At 42.4% G+C, this 26,944-nt stretch overlaps 1 protein-coding gene across 1 annotated transcript; it reads left to right on the top strand.

Annotated features, from left to right (window-relative positions):
- Window positions 1–26,944, top strand: LOC311040051 (uncharacterized protein; the record flags this gene model as incomplete). Its single annotated transcript, XM_084050123.1, has 7 exons — window positions 1–614; window positions 898–1,164; window positions 1,901–2,329; window positions 21,872–22,300; window positions 22,768–23,214; window positions 25,802–26,245; window positions 26,680–26,944. The coding sequence occupies 7 exons, from the start codon at window positions 1–3 to the stop codon at window positions 26,942–26,944; spliced, it is 2,895 nt and encodes a 964-aa protein (XP_083906249.1).

Here is a 26,944-nt window from a genome sequence, read left to right as displayed (position 1 = left end):
ATGAGGGCTGGGCCTGGCTCCCGGTCTATGAACACATTTGATGTTGAAGTTGCACCTACAGTATGGAAACCCCACTCTGCATTTCTCCACTACACCATACAGGAGTTTTTTGCAGCATTGTGGTTTTTGAAGAATCCTGACAAAATAACTGAATGTCTGCACACGTGCTTCACGGAAGAGAAGAAACACATGAAAAATGTGATCTCTTTCCTGTGTGGTTTGTGTAGGGAGAGAAATCTTAACATGTTGGAATGTCTGTTTCCAGAGCAGAAAGTGAAGAACATGGCTAGCACTTTTGTCAGAGATGTTGTAAACACATTTCTCTTTTCTCCACTAAACCACGATCACGGTGACACTGATGACAGCAACATACTGTTCTTGTGCCAGTGCTTGTATGAATCTCAGTCCACTGAGGCCTGTCTTGACCTTCTGGACAAACTGGATTATTGCCTTGATTTGAGTGAAGAGAATCTTGATCCTCACCATTATTGTGCTGTGTCTTATGTAATCAGTCAGTCCAAAGAGAGAAAAATACAGCTCAAACTTGAAGACACTGTACCAGAACAAGGACTGAGATTATTACTTGGCTGCCTGAAAAATATTCAACTGGAACGGTGAGCATTTATTTTACACTCTATAGTCTATATGGTCTACAGTTGATCTAATTAGGTTGTTACAATTAGCACTTATACTGTATATTAGTCATAGCTGTTTTAATTAGACTACTATCTGTGTGAGATAATTCAGGATTTTACTTTAATGTGATACAGATGCTAAGCTTTTAAAACCACTTAAACCCATATACTCCATAGACCAGAGAACCCCCTGTAATAGGCCTCCTTATCTATATTATACATGGAGGAGAGGGTCTCACTTCAGGAAAACCTTTTCTTCCAGGTGTGACACCTTGCAAAGCCAGCTCTGGGAGGCTTTACTCCTCAGTGAGGAGAAGATGGACTACAGAGGTTTACTTGCCCTGGGTGGAAATGCGTTGCACCTCCCTGTCGGTTGTGGTGAAAGACGAGTGTTTGACAGAGCAGTAGAGGTCATGCAGAACAGTCCAGAGAGGGTTAACCTCTGCCTCCTCTGGGACAAGAAGACCAGTGCCTGTCAAGATCTGAGACGGACCCTGTTGGAGTCTCTGCCTCGTATCAGCAAACTCAGGTATGTGATTTATTTTAATGTTGATACTGCATTCTTTTGTCTTATGATTCAAAAGATGGTGTAAGTCAGGGGTTCGAAAACTTTTTTTATACCACATCACCATATTATGAGCCCCCCCCCCCCCCCCCCCCCTTACTTATTTGCAAAAAAATGTTTACGGTTCAAAAGTTAAAGCTCAATATGTATGGCAATAATAATCACTGCTTTAAAGTGTAACCGGGGAAGCCTGTCTCCCCAGCTCTTTAATACATATAAAATACATTCTCAGGTCAGGATATCAATTTCATGGAATCAGGGGAGAGAACTCCACTAAGATCATTTAGCAGCTTAAATATTATTGTGTTCCAGTTCCAATTTTGTCTGCTCATTTGTTTATGTTTAATCACTTCCAATTTCACTTGTTATTTATCCTGTATCCTGTATCCTCTCTCCTTATTGGATTAAATTGGTATAACCACCTTAAAATGGATTTTCTTTTTACTTAAGAGCTGGGAAGACCCGTGTTATTGAGCAAACCATTACTATTACAAGATTACTATAAGAATAGAGCTTTTTAACCCCTAAAATATCTCTTACACTACCTTTAGATTGAACACCCCCATTTCTGCTTGAATTGCTAACCGTTTAAACAGTTGTATTTTTAGAAGAATATTGTGAACAAGTTTGATTACAGTCATACTAGAAAGTTAAACACATTTGTTTTGTGACCAATGTTTGTTTGAATACTTCAATGAAGTTTCAGAGACACATCCAGAATTGCAGACTCACAGGTACAATTCCCTGGATTACTTGAGGGGGAGGAAAAGAAGCTGTTACTAGACTTGTGCCTGGATGCAGCAATTCATAAGAGGAAAGTATTTCAGCAGACAGTGAACACACTCCTCACATTGTTCTCTGTTAACTCTATGAGATATGACATCCTACTTGATCTTTACCTACATGTCAGCAGTAAAGGATATAAACATATTCTTCCAATTCTGAAGCCACTTTACCCACCAGCTCCTACAGTCTGGTCCATAGACCTCTCAGAGAGAAAGGCCTCTGTCCTCCTAGAATGCTTGAAACTCCAACCAAAGAAGAAACGAGTAGAGCTGAGAGGCTGGTCAGATGAAGAGAGTGAAGTGAGGATCTTCCTTCAGTGTCTACCTTACATTTCACAGCTAAGGTAACTGGGATTATGTTGTATATTAAATGCAGAGTGCCCCACTCACTTCTTAATGATTAATGTACTGTTCAGTAAAGAGTTACTGCAGGGGGGCCAGAGACTTTATTATTTAAATGTTTACATTAACCACTTGAACCTGCGCATCCTTATTAGGGGGGAACATTGGCCGAATATAGCAGATCTACAAGCTCACAGCACGGCACACACGTGTTGTGAGCTTGTAGATCGGCTAGATTCGGCGAAGAGGTTTGGTGTACAGTGTAAAAAGAGCAGACCAGGTAAAGTACCAAGCCAAAGGTCAAGTTTACAAAGAATTGAGGGTTTAAGTCATTAAATGTCTGAAAACACACATTTAACATGAATCCATTATGTAGTGGAGGGGGGGGGGGGTCCCTGCTTCATCTCTCTCTCAGCTAAGTGGTCCTTGGCCTGAAAAACTGTTGAAAGCAAGGCCCCAGCCATCAATGTGACCCCTAGACCCCGAGCTCCTGTAAGGCCCTTGCCCCAAGCGCCTGCCGTGTCGGCCGGCAAGAAGAAAAGAGAGAAGCTGAAACACAACCGTGCTGCCAGGGCACCTGCTGCTGCCGCTGCCTGGCCCGAAGGCAGCGAGAGGTGGAACAATTGGAATCCACCTTACAACGCTGTCCCTACAACAGGGGGGGACCACCGCCGTACCCCCACCTTTATGCACCGAGGTGACCCCAACAAGGACCCTACCCCGGCCCCGATCCTACAACAGGATTCTACGGGGCACCCCCCAGCCAATACCGACCCGATCCAAGAAGCCAACATGGTCCATACATTTAGAGACCATTGAAACATGCAAAACTGATGTTTAGCATTATAGCATTATAGCTCTGCTATGTTTTTGCTTAGATCGCTTCCCACACACATTTTCTCACCAGCTGCCTGTGTAAGCTGATAACAGGCCAGACAGCCAAGGTCACGCACTGTCTGCTTGGCGGAGGTGAGACGTGACAGGAAGTAATCACGTGCTTCGAGAGTTGGAAGTTGGACTGGAAGGGAGGGGTGAGCGATGCCATGTAATGACAGTGTTCTGCCACAGGGGTTGATGTACTTAACCTCCGGTCGCCCAGCGATGGGCAGATTTTTCCTGGACTTTGCATCTAGAGACTTCTGTTTTGCTCATATTTAGCTGCTAGCCACTTCGGTGGCCTTTTCCTCTCTTCAATACTTTACTCTCTATATTTGTAACTCACTTCCTTAATAAATCTTTTTATTGAACTTTTCGTGTGACGGCTGCCTCCCCACTGCCTCATTAGCCAAGAAAGATATCCGGGTATTTTGTCCTTTTCCTGTATTTTTGTGGTAAGATTGCTAACACATATTACTACATTAGTATAGGAGCTAACCCGTGTTTGAGAGTTTCTCTCTAACTGACACAGGTTGGGACAGGCCCTGTCAACGGTCTAAAGTTTTATTCTCAGCTATCTGCTATTTATTACTAAGTAAGGTGGTTGGTGCTAGGTTCATTTCTCAACGAGTGGCTCTCATTTATTTCCTATAAAAGCAGGATACAGAGCGCTACTCACGAGAGATCACTAGACACTAGCTGCCGTGTAATAACGCAGAGCCAGGAGTGAAATTAGGTCTGTTACAGTTGATGTTGGAGCACACGCAGATACAACAGTAGTTGTGTCCCGTAACTGCTGGTCAAAGACGCCACGGAAATAGTATTGGTCTCCGATCACTGAGTGTTATTAAATCTTATTTTAGATTTGTGCCTGAGTTTTGAGCAATGTCTAGTCCAAGTCTGAGTCTAGTCGTTGTCGGAAGCCACTTGTAATCTACCGAGAATAGGTCCTCTAGGTTGAACTCAAGAGACAGAGTTTATCCATTCTAGATAAAGCGATAAGTAGGAGTAAGGTTAAAATTCCAGTAACCGGAGAGGAATTAGCACGCCTCGAAGGGGTTCTGGTGAGGGAGTCTGGGTCTAACTCGCCCAGGGTCTGATTCCCTTTACATGGCGTCCCTGTGGTGGACTTGAGACCACCGTTATCTAGGAGTTACAAGCCGTATATCAGAACTCAGGAAGTATAGCTATTATTACTCTAATTTGTGAGCCTAGAGCTAACTTGTACCGGAGGCTGTATCCGCTAGCGTATCCCTCCTAACAGGGTGAAACAGAGGCTGGACTGCGCAACCAGCGGCCACAGGTGGTAAAAACATCTCTGTGAAGGACCAACATAATTGCTCAAAAGCCACGAAATAAGAGTTAGAGATAATATTACTTGTGCGATAGCTTAGAAAAATCCAACCTAGCTAAAAGGATATGGCAACCTCAAGTCCCACTCCCACAGAGGGAGCGAGTAATGAGGATTTTTCCTCCTCATCAGACGAGGAAGAAGGGGACGATCGTAGCGATCCTCCCCAAGCCTTTCCTGCCCGGTTACATATTACTGTTGCATTTAGGCATCTGGGCATGAGACAAATTACCATTGCACACCCCCCACCGGGCTGCAATGAAGCCTCCCCTAGTGAAGGGCAGGAACAACTCAGTCATGAGGTTATCGATTGGGATCGACGCGATGCACTAGCACCGCATCGACGCTCGAATCAAACGAAAACCTCAGAGGTAACAGAACCCCGGGCTACAGGTTCCCCAAACGAACCGCCACCCCGGGGGGAAAGAAAGGCCAGAGAGAAAAACACCTCTCAGCCAAAAAACGGGAAAAAGGGAGGGAAGCCTCAGAGCCCCCCCCGAAAGCCCGGAGCCCGAAGTCCCAGGGGGAACCCCGGACTACGGACCAAAAAACATTGGTACCCTACCTCGAGAAGGAGGAATGGGGCAAACTCTCAAAGGAGGAGCAAGAAGCGCATCGCGCCAAACGCGCTGCCCGGAAAGCTCCAGTCCAAGAGCAAGAGTGAATACCATAATCTCGGCAGTTTCAGAATACAGGCCTCTATTAGCGGCACTGGAAATGAATACTACTGAGAAAGACAGAACGCTCCTCTGTAATATAAACGAGGAGGAATACCTCGTAGACACAGGAGCTGAAGTCACATTGCATGCTAACATACCAGCTATATGCCTGTGTAATATATGTGTGTATATGTATGTATACATAGTGTGTATGTATATATATGTATATGTGTGTGTATGTACATATGTGTATATGTGTATATGTGCATGTAAATCTTTAATGCCCACTGCTGGAAAGCCTGGGATTGAAGGGATAGTAGCTAAGCCTGGTTTGGCGCCTTTATTGGTCCCAAAAGACCTCTTGGCCTTAGCAAAACCAGATGATGAAACCATCATTCAGGTATAAAGGTGTTTCCTACGTTTGCACCTACTGGCTTGCAAGTAGCTATCCAATTATGCAGCGTACTGTAGGAGTGACCAGCAATGGAATCCCTCCGGATGGACAATGCAACCTACTTCAAAGCCGAACCAGGGTATTGGAAGATAGGGGAACCCAGGCTCTCTGGTCAGTACCCTATCTAGCTAGTACCAGTGGTGTGGCCGAACGCACTGTGCGGGAGGTCAAGGATTTCATAACGTGTGAGGGGGTGGAGAGTACATGGGACGAACCCCTCCCTCTCCTCAGGTTACATGACACTGTAAACCTAGGAAGAGAGCTGAAGAGGTATGTGCCAGGCACTAATCCCTCTCCTCCTCTCTTTTCCGTAGGTGAAGAAGTGTGGGTGTGCCGCAAACCTGAGGGGCGAAATCCTAAGCTGTAGGGTGAAGGACGTGACACTGTGTTAGAAGTGTTGAGTCCACACGGGTTGGTATTACGAGGGCACAACGAGTTATTCCCGTACCTGATAGGACCCTTACGCCTGAACTGCAACGGGTTTCATGTGCTGACGCCCTACGGGGCGTGCGTGGCGTGCCCAACGTGTCTCTGCCCATAGGGGAGAGACAGGTGCAGCCTGATGGTTGGGTGGAAGGGACCGAGAAGGGGGGCCTATGGCGCAAAGCCGTAAGGACTTTCATGAGAGATAGAAAGGATGCAGGGACCTATTAAGGTGGTCTTGACTGTGGCCCTTCTCCCCGCAGGTCTCCGGCGGTGACAAGGGGAGGGGGAGTGCCAGGATGACCGACCACGCTGTTGAGAGGGATGACGGAGGAGATAATAATATCTTTAGAGAAACTTTCCTGGGCACCAGGACAGGTATTACTCCTCCAGAGATTCCCCGAAAAATCAGTATTACCCGTATGACGGCGAAACTGTTAGTAAAAGTCACTTTCACGGCCATAGCTCTGATAGTGACTTTAGGACTCATAAGAGCCCTGTCGCACCCCCAGACACGGGTGCAATGGGAATATGAGTACCCCCCTACCCTCAATACCAGGGAAGGGGGGGTGATGGGTGTCCTTACAATAGTAAGTCCCCTACCATGCATGAGACAGAATGGCTCCCAGACACATTGGGAGTTATGGAAGTCATTCCAAAACGCTGAGAATGGAGGCCCTCCTTTGGACGTAACAAAGCTAGGGCCACCACCTCAGTGTTCCCATATGGAGAATGACATCGACTGTCACGTCATGAATCCCGAGCACTGTAACTCGCACCTTACATGGCCCGAGCTAACGGAGCAGAGGGAGGAGGAAGTAAAAGGATTGTTAGACTACGAAGTAGACTCAATCGGTGTAAACAGGCTACGTGGTGAGGTGGTCCAGAAGCTGAGAACAGTAAAAAGGCCCCGAACCACATATGCTTGTATGACTGTGACAACACGCTTCCGCTATGAGGGGGACCCACGATGGGAACCTTGGGAAGAAGTTTCCAATTGTTTTCTGACCCAAGTCAATCAGACTAAGGCAGTAAAATTGGAAAGCAGTCGCAAATTCGTATCTGTATTGAACCCTGAAACTGCTGAGGTGCGAGTTGTTACTACTGTGACAAAATGGCCCATTAGTGAGACAAGAGAGCTAGATGCTTTCTTAAAGGAAATGGCAGATCTTCTGGAGGTTATCCTAGTTATTGACGAGCTAGGTCTTAAAGAAACCCCTCAGGAAGATACGCCAATAGCAATTCCTTTGATGGCTGCACCTCTGGTAAAACATGGTTCAAGACAATTGGCCCGGGAAAGACTAGCCTCAGGGTTCTCTTTATCCCCGGTCAAAAAATGGTTCCCTTGGGTCCTTGCCAAAAAGAAGCCAGGACCTGGAGGATACCGAGCCTACCCACCTGGTTTGCCATGGATTCTTAAAGAAACCATGGCAGGGGGCCATACTCTGTACACATTTGAGGCTCCTGTCCTCGACCCAGAGCAAGTAAGCAAAATCACTGGCTCCTTTGGGACCCGGGTGATGGACGCTCTCTTGCACTGCGTGGAAGGAGGCCTGAATGAAACAGATAGGCCATGGAGAGACCTGGATAAAACCCCGTTTCTCAAAAAGGCAATCCGCGAGGAAGGAACCTTAGTCCCTATGTGCCGCGAGGCACGGACCATGGGAATCCAACTTGGCGGAAATGGAACAGTGGGAGAACCGGCCTCCTGTCGATTCAACTTTAGAGATCGATTAAGGAGATATAGAATGACGTTGAACAGAGACGGAAACGCTCTCAATGACTGGGGCTATTATGCGGGTCTGGGGCTAACCCATGACGAGACACTGCTAATAGAGCACTGTTGGCATAAGGGCTGCAAGTCAGAGGACGATAAGCTAGTCATGTTCCTACATCAGCAATTCGCAGCTATGGTCACAGGTCTCCAATTATCCACCAAAAGAGTAATCTCCGAGGAGATGCCCTCCCTCCCTGGGATGTTGCGGGTGACTCTAGGCAAGATGGCTAGAGACATAATACCCCCAACTACGGTGAGGGGAAATACTCTTGAGGAAATACTGGAAAATCATGGCCCTAAGCGCGAAGGCAAAAAGGTTCTCCCACCAAAATTACACAAGTCATTAAACCCAATCCATGATTCCCCAGGGGAACTGGATATCCCCCCACCCTTGCTTTTAACCAGGAAAACGAAAGACGGCTACAAAGTAAGGTGGGGCCTGGAGCCCTCCTTCGGGGCGACGGGTGCGGAGTTGGGCGACTACCCGGACACCACCTATGGGTATCCGGGGAAGCAGTATTGCACTAAAGAGAACTGGATGTGGTGCTACCAGGTAGATTCGTTCCCCCAAACCCATGTGGACGAAGCCACATCCGCGATGGTGGATTTGGCATCCACTAGGAGGGTAACCCACGTCAATAACCAGACCTGGGTGACCTGGGGAACACAGCCGTTGGGCATAACACAGACTTTTGGCCAAGACATGGACAAAATTCTGGATTGGTACTACGTTGCGCGTAACCCACCCCCCCAGCCGGGGGCTTGGGCTAACATGCACTGGTAGGACGCTCCTATAGCTGCAACTCCTTTAGATGGAAAGAGGTGGAGGGCCGTACATGGGGATATAGGTACAGAATACTTAGATCCCAACTACCCTCGTAATATAGGAGCCCCATTGGCGATGCTTAATTGTCACCGCACTTCACCTGCCGGCTCTTTGGGTGTGCGCCAGGCAACGATTACTTGGCAGGGCAGGACCCTGAAATGTGGAACCTCAGTGAATATCAATGAGGAGGTCTAAGTTAAAGGGTACCCCTACTTTTTCCCGCCTTCAGCGTACCTTCTGAATAGATGGAGCTATGCTAATTCCCGATTTTGCAATGACAGAGATCGGACTAGGCGAGAAAAACAATTATATGATTGCAATAGTTACTTTAAGTATGCTGCAGTCACTGGACAGTGTGCCAGAGCCACCTTCGATTACCAGTCTCCCTGGCAAGGCCCCTCCTCCTATCTCCAGGAGGGCGGGCCAGTCACGGCTCCTGGTGAAGGATGGACCACTAAGAAATTCTCTCTTGAGGGGATCTGGCCCATAACTCACGGCTGGAACCTTAGCGAGGGGAATTGTTCACAAGATAGATCTCCAAGGGATCGGTGGAATTACAGTGATTTCACAGCTACCATGATAATCTTAGCAGCGGCTACAGGTAGCGCTGCCAAAGATTTGGGGAATTCTATCATAGAAGGAGCCTCTGAAATTTACACTCAGGTTACTTCTATTATTCAGACAGCTTTGGTTACCATAACAACCATCCTCAAATGGGGGGTGCCTGTGATGTTGGCCGTGGGAGTTGTTATCTTAGTCTCACTCCTGCACAAAGCTGGCCTCTTTCCAATAGTGGGCGAGACCGTGAAGGCAGTAGGCCAATCTGTAGTAAGAAGAATCAAGCCTCCCCTTGAGGGGGAGGATGTCTTCCTGCTGTAAGTTATGTCACGATTCCCCGAGGAGAGAAATCATCCCTTAATATACAAGGGTGGGTTGGGCTAATGCACACTCCGAGGTTTACTCTCCGAGGTACAGTGCCACTGCCAACATGTCTCTCTTCCAAGGAAACGAGATCGAGATGGCAGGGGAAACTGTGGGGCCTTCTGGTCACATGACAGACGCCGAAATCACTGTTTTCCTATCTGAGGACCAAGTCCTGGCACCCCCGACTGAGACCCACGCTCCGAGTGGTCCGGTTGAGGCTGCTGGGGTCTGGCGAACAGCAGGGCCTTCTGCTCATATGGCAGACGCCGAGGAAACTGTTTTCCTGTATGAAGACCAGACTTCGGCACCCCCAATGAGTTTTGTTGAGGCTGCCAGGGTCTGGTCAACTCTAGGGGTGTATCTCCAAGAGACCCCAGACCCGTTGGGGGTCCCATATCCTCCTCTACCCATATGGGCGGGAGAAGCTCGAGCCAGATGACTTCTACCTGGGAGTCGGTAACCGAGACCAGAGGTTTGGCCAGTCGCATGGCTAGGCTTCACCTCATCGATCTTGCTGGAGTATGGATGTCTGACTTGAGACTGCGTGATCCTAAAAATTGGATCAATATCATGGGAATCCAATCTGGGAGGAGGCCTATTAGAGAGCCCTACCACCCTATAGGATAGCATGGTAAAGCACGTTTTGAAGAAGTGTCCGAATTCATATCACGCATCACCAGTCTTCTTCTTGGGGATGGATGGGGTTCTACGTTCCCGACCAGAGTCTCCATCTACCAGATCGTCCGAGCTGACCAGACCATGACCGGATGGCAGAATATGCTGTGGGCCTGCATCGACGAGATCCAGAGTCATGACTAGGTCTGTGACACAACTAGGTCGCGATTGGAACTGTTGCGCGAGGGTGCCGTGTTGGGCCCGTGTGCTGAACCTGACAAGATGTGCCACTTCACTGGGATCCGAGCTACAAGGAATAGTGATGTGTCGGTCATGAACGACCGAATCAAATGAACCAGTTCTTTTTGGTGAACGAAATGAACTAGGTCACTTCCCGAAAAGATCCGGTCAGGTCGTTCAGTTGCAAAATGCGATTTTTTTTGGATTGGCTGAAGAGACGGTTCGCCCGTTCGGCCTTTCCTCTTCCCTCATTGGGCGAGCATTGAGTCTGTGACTGTCTGACTGTCTGTGCTCTGCGGGGTGGGTGGGGTTAGAGAAAGGTGACCGAGATTTGACCAAGACCGACTGACTGACTGTCTGACTGACTGAGAACGAAAAGGGAAAGAGTACTATCGTTCACTCTCTGAACAAAGTGCTGTGGCCGACCGACTTGTGAATGTGAACGGAATGTACTGAATACAATAAAGTAGAGGGCGCCACGGCGGTCTCTCGCTCATTGACTGACACTCTTTCTTAAAAAAATCTGATAGATATATGCCATTATGCCTACAGTTACAATACTGTACATTGCAAATTAAACAACAACGTCATGATGTTTAGGGTTTAGACACAACTATTAAACAATAAAACGAAGAGTGACTGGAATATGCTATAGAAAATAATCAGTGTAAGTGCACTGGTGGAAAATATATGAATGTCAAGAAAATTATGAATTGCATTAAAATATGTGCATGCTATATACCAGAGGTCTTCAACAGGGGGTCTGGGAGTTTCTACAGGGGGTCCGCCAAATCTTTGAGTGATATGATTTTTTATTTTACCTTAACCACTAGCATCTTTCTTAAACAAATCTGATAGATATATGCCATTATGCCTACAGTTACAATACTGTACATTGCAAATTAAACAACAACGTCATGATGTTTAGGATTTAGACACAACTATTAAACAATAAAACGAAGAGTGACTGGAATATGCTATAGAAAATAATCAGTGTAAGTGCACTGGTGGAAAATATATGAATGTCAAGAAAATTATGAATTGCATTAAAATATGTGCATGCTATATACCAGGGGTCTTCAACAGGGGGTCTGGGACCCCTAGGGGGTCCTCAGAGTTTCTACAGGGGGTCCGCCAAATCTTTGTGTGATATGATTTTTTATTTTACCTTAACCACTAGCATCCCTTTTCTGAGGAGAACTTTAGACAAAAATAGCAGATCTACAAGCTGCTAGGCGTTGTGAGCTTGTAGATTGGCTATTTTTGGCAAAGAGGCGTAGAGGGAAAAGAGAGCAGACCAAGTGAACAAAAAAAGTTTAATCTGGAACACAATTTTATACAATATAGAGGAGGGGGTCCCTGCTTCATCTCTCTCTCAGCTAGGGGGTCCTTGGCCTGAAAACGTTGAAGACCCCTGCTATATACTGTGTGTGTGTATCTATCTATCTATCTATCTATCTATATCTATAAAATCCACGGACACTGCCATGTTGCATGGTCAGCTGGCCGCATCCTACTTTATCTAAGTTATGAACAACAAAATCCACGTAGAAATCACAACATGATAGAAAAAAAGAAAAGAAAAAAAAAACGCTGACATTTTGACCAGATTGTATAGGGTCACACATTTTGAGTAATACCGGAGCAACGTCTCTGCTATGTACCGGGTGTTATACTCAAATGTGTGACCCTATACAATCTGGTCAAAATGTCCGCAAATTTAATTTGCAATGTCTTTTATTATATTTTGGTGCTATTTACTTTATATAGCCTACTGTTCTATGTTTGCATACTTTTGTTATGCAAATATATTATATAAATATATATATATATATATATATATATATATATATATATATATATATATATATATATATATATATATATATATATATAAAGTTGTCAGATTTAGAATATTGTTTATATCTTTCAGATACATTTTCTACAGTACAGTAATATAACCATATAAGATCAACACAAGTTAAACGCTGCACTTTGTTAAAAATTACACATTTTATCAGGAAAAGTTAATTTCCCTGTAAAACAGTAGTGTTCCCAGTACGTTTAGGGGGTCTCTTCATGTTGTAGTTTAGTAATGATTTTTTTATTTGAAAATTTATTGGAGGATAAATCCCTTGAGATGTATCATCTCGTCTTCCAGGGGGTCCTCAGGCACAACAAACAAACATATGACAAAAAACAATCACAAAACATTCACTAACAACAAAACATACACATGAGACATACACATAAGGGCTCTCACACCATCCCAGACCGTACTACATCAGCAACACATGTCATTTAAAAACTGAAAGTAAATAATGAGAAAATAAAAGTAAAAAGTGATCTAAATACAATCAAAAACAAAACAAAAATCAGAAGCAAGAACAGTTCGTTTTAAGTGAATCAAGTAAGGACATTTTGAAAACAGGAAATGAAATAATTGATCTAATTGCAATTGGTAAATTTTTCCAGTCAGTAGGAGCTTTAAACTTAAAAGAACGTCTCCCAATTTCTTTTTGTATACCAGGTGTAACAAAATAAGGTTGTTGAGTGTGTCTTGATGGATAAATTGAACTGTGTGGATGTAAAAGCTCTTTTAAATAGGATGGATAATTAAAGTAAATACATTTAAAAACAAAAAGCAGCAGTACACAATGATGTGTACTGTAGGGACACCCAAGTACAAATCTACAGATATTGTTGTGATTACATTTAATGCATGAAGATGGGTCTCTGAGGTGTTCTGATAGATGATGTCACAATAATCAATGATAGGGAGTAGAAGCTGCTGAACAATGTGTTTTCTTATTTGAAAAGTAAAACCATTTCTTGATCTATACATTAATCTGAGACTATTATTTACTATGAATGAATGGCTCAAGCTGCTCTCAGAGCCCCTTTTATGCCAGGTGACTACAGGTACAGGTGATGGCCCAGACCCCCACCCCTGGCACCCCATGGCCATGGCATGAAGACATTTGCATCACTATAGGCGAGGGTTCATTGCTCTGCTGAATGGATACTAGTGTATTGGCTGTCTGGTGGGCTAAAGGCCCGATGGACAGACAGGCAGGCAGGCAGGCAGGCAGGCAGGCAGGCAGGCAGGCAGGCAGGCAGGCAGGCAGACAGACAGACAGACAGACAGACAGACAGACAGACAGACAGACAGACAGACAGACAGACAGACAGACACAGTAGATAGCAATTCAAATAAAAAATAGCCAATGTGCAAGCACTGTTAGCCTGTAGATCGGCTATTTTTTAAACAATTTGAATGATCTTGAACTTTTTAATGAAAAGGGTAGAATAATTTAGCACAAATATTCTGTTCTGGGGATCCCTGGCACAAACTCTTTTCAGATTTTAAGGGAACAAGTACCATAAAGCAGTGGTTCTCAAACACAGACCCCTTATTTTAAAATATAAAGCAAATAAATATGAAGCTTTTATAAATGGGCTGATTGATGATTTTATATTATGTGGATTGGTTTCTTTATTTACTGTACTGCAATGTACTTGGTTTACAATTAAATGACACATCTATAACTTCTCTCTTGAGTTGTGTTTTCTTAACTTGAAGCAACATGGACAGGAGGACTCAACCATTGTTATTTAGGGAGGGGTGTGAGCATCATCACACATACACAAGTCAGTCCCTCCTCATAGTAACAGCTTGGGTAGACCCCCTTTTACTTGGTATGTTCCATCCACTGTCCCCTGGTTAACCTGGCCCTTGACCCAACACCCAGTGATGAGAGAGTCATTAGAGATTTGCAACTTAAGATAATGGATGCATCAAGGAAGAGAAGTGCTGTCTGGACCCAATTTGACCAACTATCTCAAACATCAGCAAAATGCAAACTATGCAAAAAGACCTATTCTTACAAAGGTGGGTCCACAGGTAACCTGAAGAGACACATTAAAAACCAACATGTAACTGTGCGGTTGGAAGAGGTCAGGCAGGAGGAAGAAGAAGAAGACAGAGACACCAGCAGCAGTAGCACTGCAACAGCATCAGCCAGAAGCAGTAGTGGTCCGACTCCTGGTCCCACTAGCACTGCTACTACTTCAGCCAGCAGTTCTGCTGCTCCAGCAAGCAGTACCAGCACCACTGCAGCTGCTGTTGCAGGTACAAATCCCAGGCGCAGGGTAAGAGGAGCCCAAACAAACCTAACCCATTTTGTGACAAGGCCTATTGACCCAGTGAGGCAAAAGAAAATGGATGATGCGTTGGCAAGAATGGTTGCACGGGATTTTCAACCATATTCAGTTGTTGAAGACATCGGATTCCGTGATTTTGTGAAGGAAATCAATCCAAATTATGTCTTGCCAAGCCGGAAAACTTTGTCAACCAAAATTGTTCCTGATCTGCACAGGAGGACATTTGAGAGAGTCCAAGACAGCGTGGATAAGGCAGAATCAGTGTGTCTAACCACAGACTGCTGGATGTCCAGAGCCACTGATAGCTACATGTCTGTAACTTGTCACTTTATCAATGAGAACTTTGAGATGGTCTCCTGCCTGCTGGACTGCTTTGCGGTGGAAGAAAGACACACAGCTCAGCATCTGGCAAAAGAACTACAGCGGATTGCTAGTGAGTGGAACATTGAACACAAAGTTGCTGCCTGTGTTACCGATGGTGCTGCCAACATTGTGAAAGCCATGGGGCCCAAGGCAGAAGGAGGAACAGGATGGAACCATGCAATTTGCTTTGCCCACATACTGAACCTCATTATACGCAAAGGCATTGATAAGTTAAAAGATACAGTGGACAAGGTCAAAGCAATTGTGCAATATTTCCACAAAAGCTACAAGGCAACAGTTAAACTGAGGGAGCAACAAAACAGCACAGCAGGGTATACTGCTGGGGAACTGCGTCTCAAGCAGGAGTGTCCAACTCGGTGGAATTCCACTTACTACATGTTGAGAAGGATGCTTGAGACCAGAGAACCACTGATCGTCACCATGGCCTTGCTGAACGCAGAAGTGCCCATCCCAGTGACCATCCCATCACCAGAGGAGTGGGAGGACATGCAAACAGTCTGTGACATCCTGAAGCCCTTTGAAGAAGTCACGGTTGAACTTAGTGCTGAACGGTATGTGTTTTAAAATATTATTGTATTGTCATGTTGTAATACTGTGATGTTGAAGGCCTAATTTTCACTTGCACACAAACAAAGCCTGTTAATCAAGCTTTAGGCTCCTGCTTGTCTGGCTTGACCTAGGTCATTACCATAGGATCTGGGCTTCAAAGACTAATAATAAGAAAGATACACACAGGCAGATTGACTGAGTGACTAGTTGCTTATTGTACTACAACAACAACAACAACTACTGCTGCTAATAATAACATTATTAATAGTGGTATTATTATTATTTATTTTAAAACATTTAAGAGGCCTAAACATTCTTTCTCTTTCTCTTAGGTTTGTGACTATGTCAAAGGTGCTTCTTCAGATGAGAAGTCTGCAGAAACTCACTGCAAACTACCGTGGTGTGGACCTAAGAGATCCAGTGAGGATGATGGTGGAGACATTGATGAGGGAAATGGACTACAGGTTCGCCAGAATTGACAAGAACGATCTGTACCCCCAGGCAGCAGCATTGGACCCCAGGTTCAAACAGAAGGCCTTCAAGCGGGAAGAGGATGCTGAAAGGACCTTTGGGCACCTCTGCGGTATGGCATCTAAGGTCACATTCCCCAACCAGCAAGCTGAGGAAGAAGATGAACAGGCACAAGGGAGCTCCACACAGGACAGCAGCAGTATCTGGAGAGAGTTTGATGAGGACAACACTGGGCTTCAGAGCAGTAGGAACCCAACAGCTGATGCTCTGATGGAGGTCCGTGCATTTAGGGCGGAGGCTCGGATGCCCAGGTCCTCAAACCCTCTCACGTGGTGGGCCAGTCGAAAGCTGGTCTATCCCAGGCTGTGTCATGTGATGAAAACTAGACTCTGCATTGTAGCCACATCAGTGCCATCAGAGAGGGTCTTTAGCAAGACAGGGCAGCTGATAACAGAGAGAAGGAATCGGCTCAGTACAGCCAAAGTCAGTCAGCTGACATTCCTCAATTGTAACCTCAAGTAGAGGGATATATGTGGCCATGCAAACTGTAGCATGTCTTGAGTTTACAGTTTGTTTGCACTCAATGCACTGATGTTGAGTATTTTCTTTTTTGATTGCACATTTCATATTTTCAAGATTTAATTTAGGCTCTTAATTTTTTTTCAATGCACATTTATCTAAACATTGTCTTTATATTTTATTTCATATTTTTTTTGCAATACTTCATATTTTCTTAATATTTGTAATTGTATTTTTTTTGTTTTTATTTGGGCTAAAGTCTTTATTTTTTAATGCACAATTTGTTTGCACTGAAGTTTGAGTATTTTCTTTTTTGATTGCATATTTCATATTTTCAGGATATTTGTGATTATATTTCATATTTGTTTTTCATTTAGGCTATATTCTTATTTTTTTCAATGCACATTTTCTAAACATTGTCTTTATATTTTATTTTAAATTTGTTTGCAATACTTGATATTTTCTTAATATTTGTAATTGTATTTCTTAATTTTATTTGGGCTAAAGTCTTTATTTTTAATGCACAATTTGTTTGCACTGAAGTAGAGTATTTTCTTTTTTGATTGCACATATTTGTAATTATATTTCATATTTGTTTTTAATTTAGGCTATATACTTATTTTTTTCAATGCACATTTATCTAAATATTTTCTTAATAATTGTGTTTGTGTTTGTTTGCACTGAAGTATTTTCTTTCTATTGCACATTTGTCTGTTATTGACATTTTGTACTTTTTATTCTTGTTCTTAATTCACCACAAAAAAATAATAAAAACTATTAAAAACCAGACTTTTTTTTGTTATTCCTACTATAATTGTATATTACATGGATTGTGAGGGAATGGTGAGGGTCGGGAAAAGAGTTATGGTCGGGGTCCCTCGGGGATACTTCACTCGTCTCTTTCTTCACAGGACCTGGGGGAGAACTACTTTACCTCACTTTAAATAGTCCTACTTATTTGCGTAGGTATACAAATAAAATGACAAGACATATAAAAGGTAAATGAAGGAATGTTGAGCAACTGCATGGCTGATATTATCAGAAACAGTTTTTGTTGCACTGTATAGTTCACATTATGGAATATAAGGATCGTAATCGTAATGTGACATCCCATCCCATCCCTGGGAGGGCGGCAGCACAACACCCCATAGCCTGGAGCGACGGTCGGCCAATAGATTTCAAGGTACGTCACGTGGTGTTCCGCTGTTGAGTCTGTGAACGTGAACGAACAGCAACGGACTCGAGTGATACGGCCGACCGACCAGGTCCATGCACACTGGGAGATCCCAGCTTCCGGAAGTAACGAACGAACGACATGAACGAAATGAACGAATCTTTTTACTGAACGACCCTGAATGATCCGGTTCACTGAAATGAACGATATTTCCCATCACTAACAAGGAAATACCGCAGTGAGAGGGAAGCTGGAGGTCCAGAGGTCAGAGGGGGTGTTGAAAGCGAGGCCCCAGCCATCAATGTGACCCCTAGACCCCGAGCTCCTGTAAGGCCCTTGCCCCAAGCGCCTGCCGTGTCGGCCGGCAAGAAGAAAAGAGAGAAGCTGAAACACAACCGTGCTGCCAGGGCACCTGCTGCTGCCGCTGCCTGGCCCGAAGGCAGCGAGAGGTGGAACAATTGGAATCCACCTTACAACGCTGTCCCTACAACAGGGGGGGGGACCACCGCCGTACCCCCACCTTTATGCACCGAGGTGACCCCAACAAGGACCCTACCCCGGCCCCGATCCTACAACAGGATTCTACGGGGCACCCCCCAGCCAATACCGACCCGATCCAAGAAGCCAACATGGTCCATACATTTAGAGACCATTGAAACATGCAAAACTGATGTTTAGCATTATAGCATTATAGCTCTGCTATGTTTTTGCTTAGATCGCTTCCCACACACATTTTCTCACCAGCTGCCTGTGTAAGCTGATAACAGGCCAGACAGCCAAGGTCACGCACTGTCTGCTTGGCGGAGGTGAGACGTGACAGGAAGTAATCACGTGCTTCGAGAGTTGGAAGTTGGACTGGAAGGGAGGGGTGAGCGATGCCATGTAATGACAGTGTTCTGCCACAGGGGTTGATGTACTTAACCTCCGGTCGCCCAGCGATGGGCAGATTTTTCCTGGACTTTGCATCTAGAGACTTCTGTTTTGCTCATATTTAGCTGCTAGCCACTTCGGTGGCCTTTTCCTCTCTTCAATACTTTACTCTCTATATTTGTAACTCACTTCCTTAATAAATCTTTTTATTGAACTTTTCGTGTGACGGCTGCCTCCCCACTGCCTCATTAGCCAAGAAAGATATCCGGGTATTTTGTCCTTTTCCTGTATTTTTGTGGTAAGATTGCTAACACATATTACTACATTAGTATAGGAGCTAACCCGTGTTTGAGAGTTTCTCTCTAACTGACACAGGTTGGGACAGGCCCTGTCAACGGTCTAAAGTTTTATTCTCAGCTATCTGCTATTTATTACTAAGTAAGGTGGTTGGTGCTAGGTTCATTTCTCAACGAGTGGCTCTCATTTATTTCCTATAAAAGCAGGATACAGAGCGCTACTCACGAGAGATCACTAGACACTAGCTGCCGTGTAATAACGCAGAGCCAGGAGTGAAATTAGGTCTGTTACAGTTGATGTTGGAGCACACGCAGATACAACAGTAGTTGTGTCCCGTAACTGCTGGTCAAAGACGCCACGGAAATAGTATTGGTCTCCGATCACTGAGTGTTATTAAATCTTATTTTAGATTTGTGCCTGAGTTTTGAGCAATGTCTAGTCCAAGTCTGAGTCTAGTCGTTGTCGGAAGCCACTTGTAATCTACCGAGAATAGGTCCTCTAGGTTGAACTCAAGAGACAGAGTTTATCCATTCTAGATAAAGCGATAAGTAGGAGTAAGGTTAAAATTCCAGTAACCGGAGAGGAATTAGCACGCCTCGAAGGGGTTCTGGTGAGGGAGTCTGGGTCTAACTCGCCCAGGGTCTGATTCCCTTTACAAAAACGTTGAAGACCCCTGATCTACACTACAGGTTTACTTGTCAGGATCAAACAGGACATTTTCATTTTCAGGACAGATTTATGATGAATATTAATGTTGGAGCAGCTTGTAATGTGTTGTGAACAGGATTAGTAGACTAGCAGCATACAGTAGGTCCAACAGGTTAGCCAGGTCATTGACAGACCACAGATATAGAGTCAACACTGATCATTTATTTAACAGATAATGTAAACATCGACCATGTGAATTCATGTCTCATGGGACTATTACTTAATCAGCCCAGTCTCACTTTACTTTACACCTGGTGGCCCTATTTTGGCCCTGTCATTATAGCAAACATCTTCTAAAATAGCAAAAATAGCAGATCTACAAGCTCACAACATGTCATGATGCCATGCGTTGTGAGCTTGTAGATCAGCTTTTTCCGCAATGCGGTACCGCCAAGTTAAGAAGTTAAAAATAAGGCTGAAGTGGTTAAAAGGCATTGATTATTTGTAACTTTATCCCAGCATCAAATGATACACTTTCTGTTGGGCCAATATACGCCAGGATACGTCTTTTAAACACGCTCACAACACTTGACTTGGGCTGTCTTGTTACTCACTGTTTAATGGTGTTGATTGTTGTATCTTGATGAATTCAAACAGGTTGATTTATGGCAGGAGTTGTGTAAAAGTTTTGAATAAAAAAGGGGGGCAAACAAACAAAACAAGAACAGGCTACAGACATATAAACTAAAAGGGTTTCAAAGAAAACAAGCGCAGGATTTAGGTCCAAATAAACTCAAAATTATTAAATACAAAGTCTGTCATTCAATCTGCACTGTGTGTGTGTGTGTGTGTGTGTGTGTGTGTGTGTGTGTGTGTGTGTGTGTGTGTGTGTGTGTGTGTGTGTGTGTGTGTATATCTACTGGCGTTCAGACACACGGCTGTGGCCTGATTATTGAGAACTATGGTGGCATTTTTCAAGGCGACCAGTGGGGGCACCATTTAGTCAGAAATATTAAATCTAATGAAATGGCTCCTACATAGCTTGGTTATTCTTTATAGGTTTTAGAAGTTAAATATACACTTTAAACTTTAAAGAATATAATATATTTAAGTATCTAAATTCATTTATTTATTTTCCATTGAATCTTTAACATAAAATCTGATGGTTACAGTGTCTATTATTGTTTTGTTCTGTTTATGATGCAGAGATCAATATTTCATGTTGGTTTTCATTTAAACTGTTGCGGTGTCCATGGTCAAGAAACAACCACGATCCTGGGGAAGCTCTTCTGTGAAGCAGCAGAACAGGAAGAAGAAACAGGAGAGAAGATTCTGGAATTGTTGTCTTCTGTATGTGGTTATGAAACATTCCCCCTTATTTACTGCTGTGATAATGAAGAAGACAGGAAGAATCAATGTGATGTACTACTGGAGCTATACTCCTATGTGAAGAACTATGAGACTCAAACAGGCAGAAGTGTTCTTCCAGCATTACAACCAGTTTACCAGTCAGCTCCTACAGTCTGGTCCATAGACCTCTCAGAGAGAAAGGTCTCCCTCCTCCTAGAGGTGATGAAACTCCAACCAGAGAAGAAACCAGTAGAGCTGACAGGCTGGTCAGATGAAGAGAGTGAAGTGAGGATCTTCCTTCAGTGTCTACCCTACATCTCACAGCTCAGGTTAATGTGTTTTCTTTCATTTAATGTTTGTCTACACATAACACCCATCATACTAGTTGTTTTGTTTGAATATAATGAGGTATGATTAAAGACCTCTTATGAATGTATTTATTTATTAGGACAGATTATTTGTAACTCTTGTTACTTTTCCTAGCATCTATAAGGTGATATAATCTGTGTCTTCATATCTTGGTTATTCTTTATGCACTCTTGTGCATTAACTACTTTCAACCTGGTGTCCTTATGTTGGGAATGTCATTACAGGCAAACATTTTCCAAAATAGCAAACATAGCAGATCTACAAGCTCACAACTTGATGCATTGTAAGCTTGTAGATCGTCTTTTTCCACAATGTAGCACCGTCAAATTACACGGTTTAAAATAGGGCTGAAGTGGTTCAAAGGAATTGATTATTTGTAACTCTTGTGACTTCATCCCAGCATCAAATGATACACTATCTGTCTTCATAGCTTGGTTATTCTTTATGATAGTTTTAGAAGTTGAATATATCATACATTGTAAAGTTTTTTTCACCAATGTATCTTTAACCTTAAATCTGATGGTTACAGTGTCTATTATTATTTGGTTCTGTTTATGATGCAGAGATCAATATTTCATGTTGGTTTTCATTTAAACTGCTGCAGTGTCTCTGGTCAAGAAACAACCAAGTTCCTGGGGAAGCTCTTCTGTGAAGCAGCAGAACGAGAAGAAACAGGAGAGAAGATTCTGGAATTGTTGTCTTCTGTGTGTAATTACAAAAAATTCCCCCTTATTGACTGGAAAGATGATTGGAAACACAGGAAGCATCAATGTGATGAACTACTGGACCTATACTCCTATGTGAAGAACTATGAGACTCAAACAGGCAGAAGTGTTCTTCCAGCATTACAACCAGTTTACCAGTCAGCTCCTACAGTCTGGTTCATAGACCTCTCAGAGATAGAGGTCTCCCTCCTCCTAGAGGTGATGAAACTCCAACCAGAGAAGAAACCAGTAGAGCTGACAGGCTGGTCAGATGAAGAGAGTGAAGTGAGGATCTTCCTTCAGTGTCTACCCTACATCTCACAGCTCAGGTTAATGTGTTTTCTTTCATTTAATGTTTGTCTACACATAACACCCATCATACTAGTTGTTTTATTCTTTGAATATAATGAGGTATGATTAAAGACCTCTTATGAATGTATTTATTTATTGGGACTGATCATTTGTAACTATTGTTACTTTCCCTAGCATCTATAAGGTGATATAATATCTGTCTTCATATCTTGGTTATTCTTTATAATAGTTTTAGATATGTCCTACAAATTAATATAAAGTTGGACATAACATGTAGTCTTTGATGTATAACATTTCATATTTTAAGCATTTTTCAGCAATATAAAGAGGTATTAATACTTCATTACATGATTTAAACTCAGGGTTTAAATCCATAGACAATAGAACAATTGTATTACTATTTATTTTTTCTCCTTAAAATAATGGTAATTGAGTAAGGTGGAGATCAATATTTCATGTTGTTTTTTCATTTCAACTGTTGCAGTTTCACTGATGATAACCAATCATTAATGTCAGAAGAAGCCAAGTTCCTGGGGAAGCTCATCTGTGAAGCAGCAGAACAGGAACACAAAACAGTAGAGAAGATTCTGGGATTGTTGTCTTCTGTTTGTAATTACAAAACATTCCCCCTTATTGACTGGGGTGATTGTGATTACACAAAGTACCAATGTGCTCTATTACTGGACCTATACTCCTATGTGAAGAATTATGAGACTCAAACAGGCAGAAGTGTTCTTCCAGCATTACAACCAGTTTACCAGTCAGTTCCTACAGTCTGGTCCATAGACCTCTCAGAGAGAAAGGTCTCCCTCCTCCTAGAGGTGATGAAACTCCAACCAGAGAAGAAACCAGTAGAGCTGAGAGGCTGGTCAGATGAAGAGAGTGAAGTGAGGATCTTCCTTCAGTGTATACCCTACATCTCACAGCTCAGGTTAATGTTTTTTTTTCTTCATCATTGAATATTTGTCTACATCTAAAAGCTATCTTAACATAATTATTTATTCATTCATTCATTGAAGATAATTAGGTAGGATTTTCTTATGTATTTAACAACTTATTGTCCCTATTTTGGGTCATTATAAGCAAACATTTTCAAAACATTTCAAAAATAGCAGATCTACAAGCTCGCAACACATCGTGATGCGATACGTTGTGAGCTTGTAGATCGGCTATTTTCGTAGCACGACATCGTCGAATGACGAATTATGAAATAGTGGATCTTCCTTCAGTGCTGACCCTACATCTTACAGCTGAGGTTAATGTTAATTTGTATGTGAATATAAGCTATCTCACAGCTTGAGGAGAAGATGAGATATGATTTATGCACGTATTTAGCCACTGTCTACCTGGGGTACCTATTTTGGCAAACATTTTCAAACACTTCTAGAACCTCTCAACGCATTATGATGTAACATGTTGTGAGCTTGTAGATCAGCTATTTGTACTATGTGACACAGTCTAATCACAAAATAGGGCTTAAATGGTTAAATGGGATTGATTAATTGTAACTCTGTAACTTCATTGCAGCATAACACAATACACTATGTTATTTTTTATTGGTGGAGACATTGGTGGTACAGAGAAATGAGGGTTAGTTATCATTGTTAAGATATCACCATGATTCTTTTTTACTTTTATGGGACATAACAAAACACAGACAGGACTGAACGATGAACGTGACCAAGAAAAATAATACACTATCTTTCTTCATAGCTTGGTTATTCTTTATAATAGTTTTAGAAGTTAAATATATTTTTAAATATATATGGATATAAATAATACATATTAAAGTTTTATGTAACATACAGTCACTGATGAATAACTGATGAATATTTTAGACATGTTCCAGCAATATACAGAGTTATTAATTCTTAACATAATTACGGAAAAATGATTTATTTTTAAATTACGTATAGTATCATTAGATATGAACTAGTGCAACATTCCAAATTGTTATGGGTCTGTAGATTATGTTGTTGTTTAGTCCTTAGGCTAAGCATCTACTGGCAAATCTGGTGTTTGTTGTGTGTGTTATGACAGTAAACTATTTGGTTGAATACAAATGTTTATGTCTTTGAGGCGATGATACAACCGAACAATGTGGCCATGCTTTATGAATCCTTTGCTCAATGTTGAGCCATGAGAGGCTATTTGATGCATACAGTGTCCATCATTGTTTGGTTCAGTTTATGCAGAGATCAATATTTCATGTTGGTTTTAATTTTAACTGTTACAGCATTCCTAATGATGCGGAATCAGAAATACCCGAAGAAGCCAAGTTCCTGGGGAAGCTCTTCTGTGAAGCAGCAGAACAGGAAAAAGAAACAGGAGTGAAGATTCTGGAATTGTTGTCTTCTGTGTGTAATTACAAAACATTCCCCCTTATTGACTGGGGTGATTGTGTATACACAAAGTACCAATGTGATCTACTTCTGGAGCTATACTCCTATGTGAAGAACTATGAGACTCAAACAGGCAGAAGTGTTCTTCCAGCATTACAACCAGTTTACCAGTCAGCTCCTACAGTCTGGTCCATAGACCTCTCAGAGAGAAAGGTCTCCCTCCTCCTAGAGGTGATGAAACTCCAACCAGAGAAGAAACCAGTAGAGCTGACAGGCTGGTCATATGAAGAGAGTGAAGTGAGGATCTTCCTTCAGTGTCTACCCTACATCTCACAACTCAGGTTAATGTGTTTTCTTTCATTTAATTTGTCTACACATAACACCCATCATACTAGTTGTTTTTCTTTTGTTTTTCTTTGAATATAATGAGGTATAATTAACCCATTAGCTATATTTATATCAACAGAAAACTATTTTTAGAACAGTGGTTTAGAACAGTTGTTTTCAAAAATAGCAGATATACAAGCTCACAGAGTGTCACTTTGTGCCGCGCTGCGATTTTCTACATCTGCTATTTTGAAAATGTTTGAAAAATCTTGAAGGTGTTTGAAAAATGTTGCATAATTTAGCTTTTTTAACTAACACAAATCTTCTCTTCTTGGAGGGTCCCTGGCACAAAACATTTACAGACGGGTGGTTCACGGCCAATTACATATCATTTTGGGGGTCTTTGGCACGAAAAACCACTGATTTACAAGGCATTTGTAGAATCTCCATCAGGTCTTAATGGGTTAAAGACCTCCTATGAATTTATTTATTTATTTATTGGGACTGATTATTTGTAACTCTTGTTACTTTTCCTAGCACCTATAAGGTGATATAATATCTGTCTTCATGTCTTGGTTATTCTTTATAATAGTTTTAGAGATTGTCCTACAAATTAATATAAAGTTGGACATAACATGTAGTCTTTGAAGTATAACATTTAATATTGTAGGCATTTTTAAGCAATACAAAGAGGTATTAATACTTCATTACTGTACATGATTTATACTCAGGGTTTAAATCCATAGACAATAGAACAATTGTATTATTTTTTTCTCTCCTTAAAATAATGGTAATTGAGTAAGGTAGAGATCAATATTTCATGTTGTTTTTTCATTTCAACTGTTGCAGTTTCACTGTTGACCGATCAGAAATGGCAGAAGAAGCCAAGTTCCTGGGGAAGCTCATCTGTGAAGCAGCAGAACAGGAACACGAAACAGGAGAGAAGATTCTGGAATTGTTGTCTTCTGTGTGTAATTACAAAACATTCCCCCTTATTGACTGGGGTGATGGTGATTACACAGAGTACCAATGTTCTCTACTACTGGAAATATGTTCCTATGTGAAGAACTATGAGACTCAAACAGGCAGAAGTGTTCTTCCAGCATTACAACCAGTTTACCAGTCAGTTCCTACAGTCTGGTCCATAGACCTCTCAGAGAGAAAGGTCTCCCTCCTCCTAGAGGTGATGAAACTCCAACCAGAGAAGAAACCAGTAGAACTGACAGGCTGGTCAGATGAAGAGAGTGAAGTGAAGATCTTCTTTCAGTGTCTACCCTACATCTCACAGCTCAGGTTAATGTGTTTTCTTTCATTTAATGTTTGTCTACACATAACACCCATCATACTAGTTGTTTTATTCTTTGAATATAATGAGGTATGATTAAAGACCTCTTATGAATGTATTTATTTATTAGGACGGATTATTTGAACTTGTGTTACTTTTCCTAGCATCTATAAGGTGATGTAATATCTGTCTTCATATCTTGGTTATTCTTTATAATAGTTTTAGAGATTAAAATGTCCTACAAATTAATGTAAAGTTGGACATAACATGTAGTCTTTGATGTGTAACATTTAATATTTTAGGCATTTTTCAGCAATGTAAAGATGTATTAAAACTTTATTACTTGATTTAAAGTCAGGCTTTAAATCTATATACTACAATTATGTCTCTGTAACAATATTGTTGATCTAATATTATCTTCCATAACTCATACATGTTTCAGATGTGATCCAGGATTCTTCCAGCACACGTGTGAATCCATCACTGTTAGATCCAGAGAGGAGGTGGAACAGCTGGTCTCTCTCCGTCTCCTTGATTTCACCCTGGAGCTGACAGGAGAGTTATGGACAAACACCTGCAAGACTGTGGGGAAAGTTCTGCAACTCTGTGGCTCTAGAGTGGATCTGGTCCTGAAACCCAGCAAGATCTCTCTCAAAGGAGTTTCACTGCTTTTTAGACATGTGGCACAAATCCATAAACTAGGGTAG

The sequence above is a fragment of the Gymnoscopelus microlampas genome (genome assembly GCF_963454915.1).
Source record: "Gymnoscopelus microlampas genome assembly, chromosome: 23".
NCBI classification, from domain to species: domain Eukaryota; kingdom Metazoa; phylum Chordata; class Actinopteri; order Myctophiformes; family Myctophidae; genus Gymnoscopelus; species Gymnoscopelus microlampas.
Note: the sequence above shows the minus strand (reverse complement) of the source record. Positions and strands in the feature narration are given on the sequence as shown.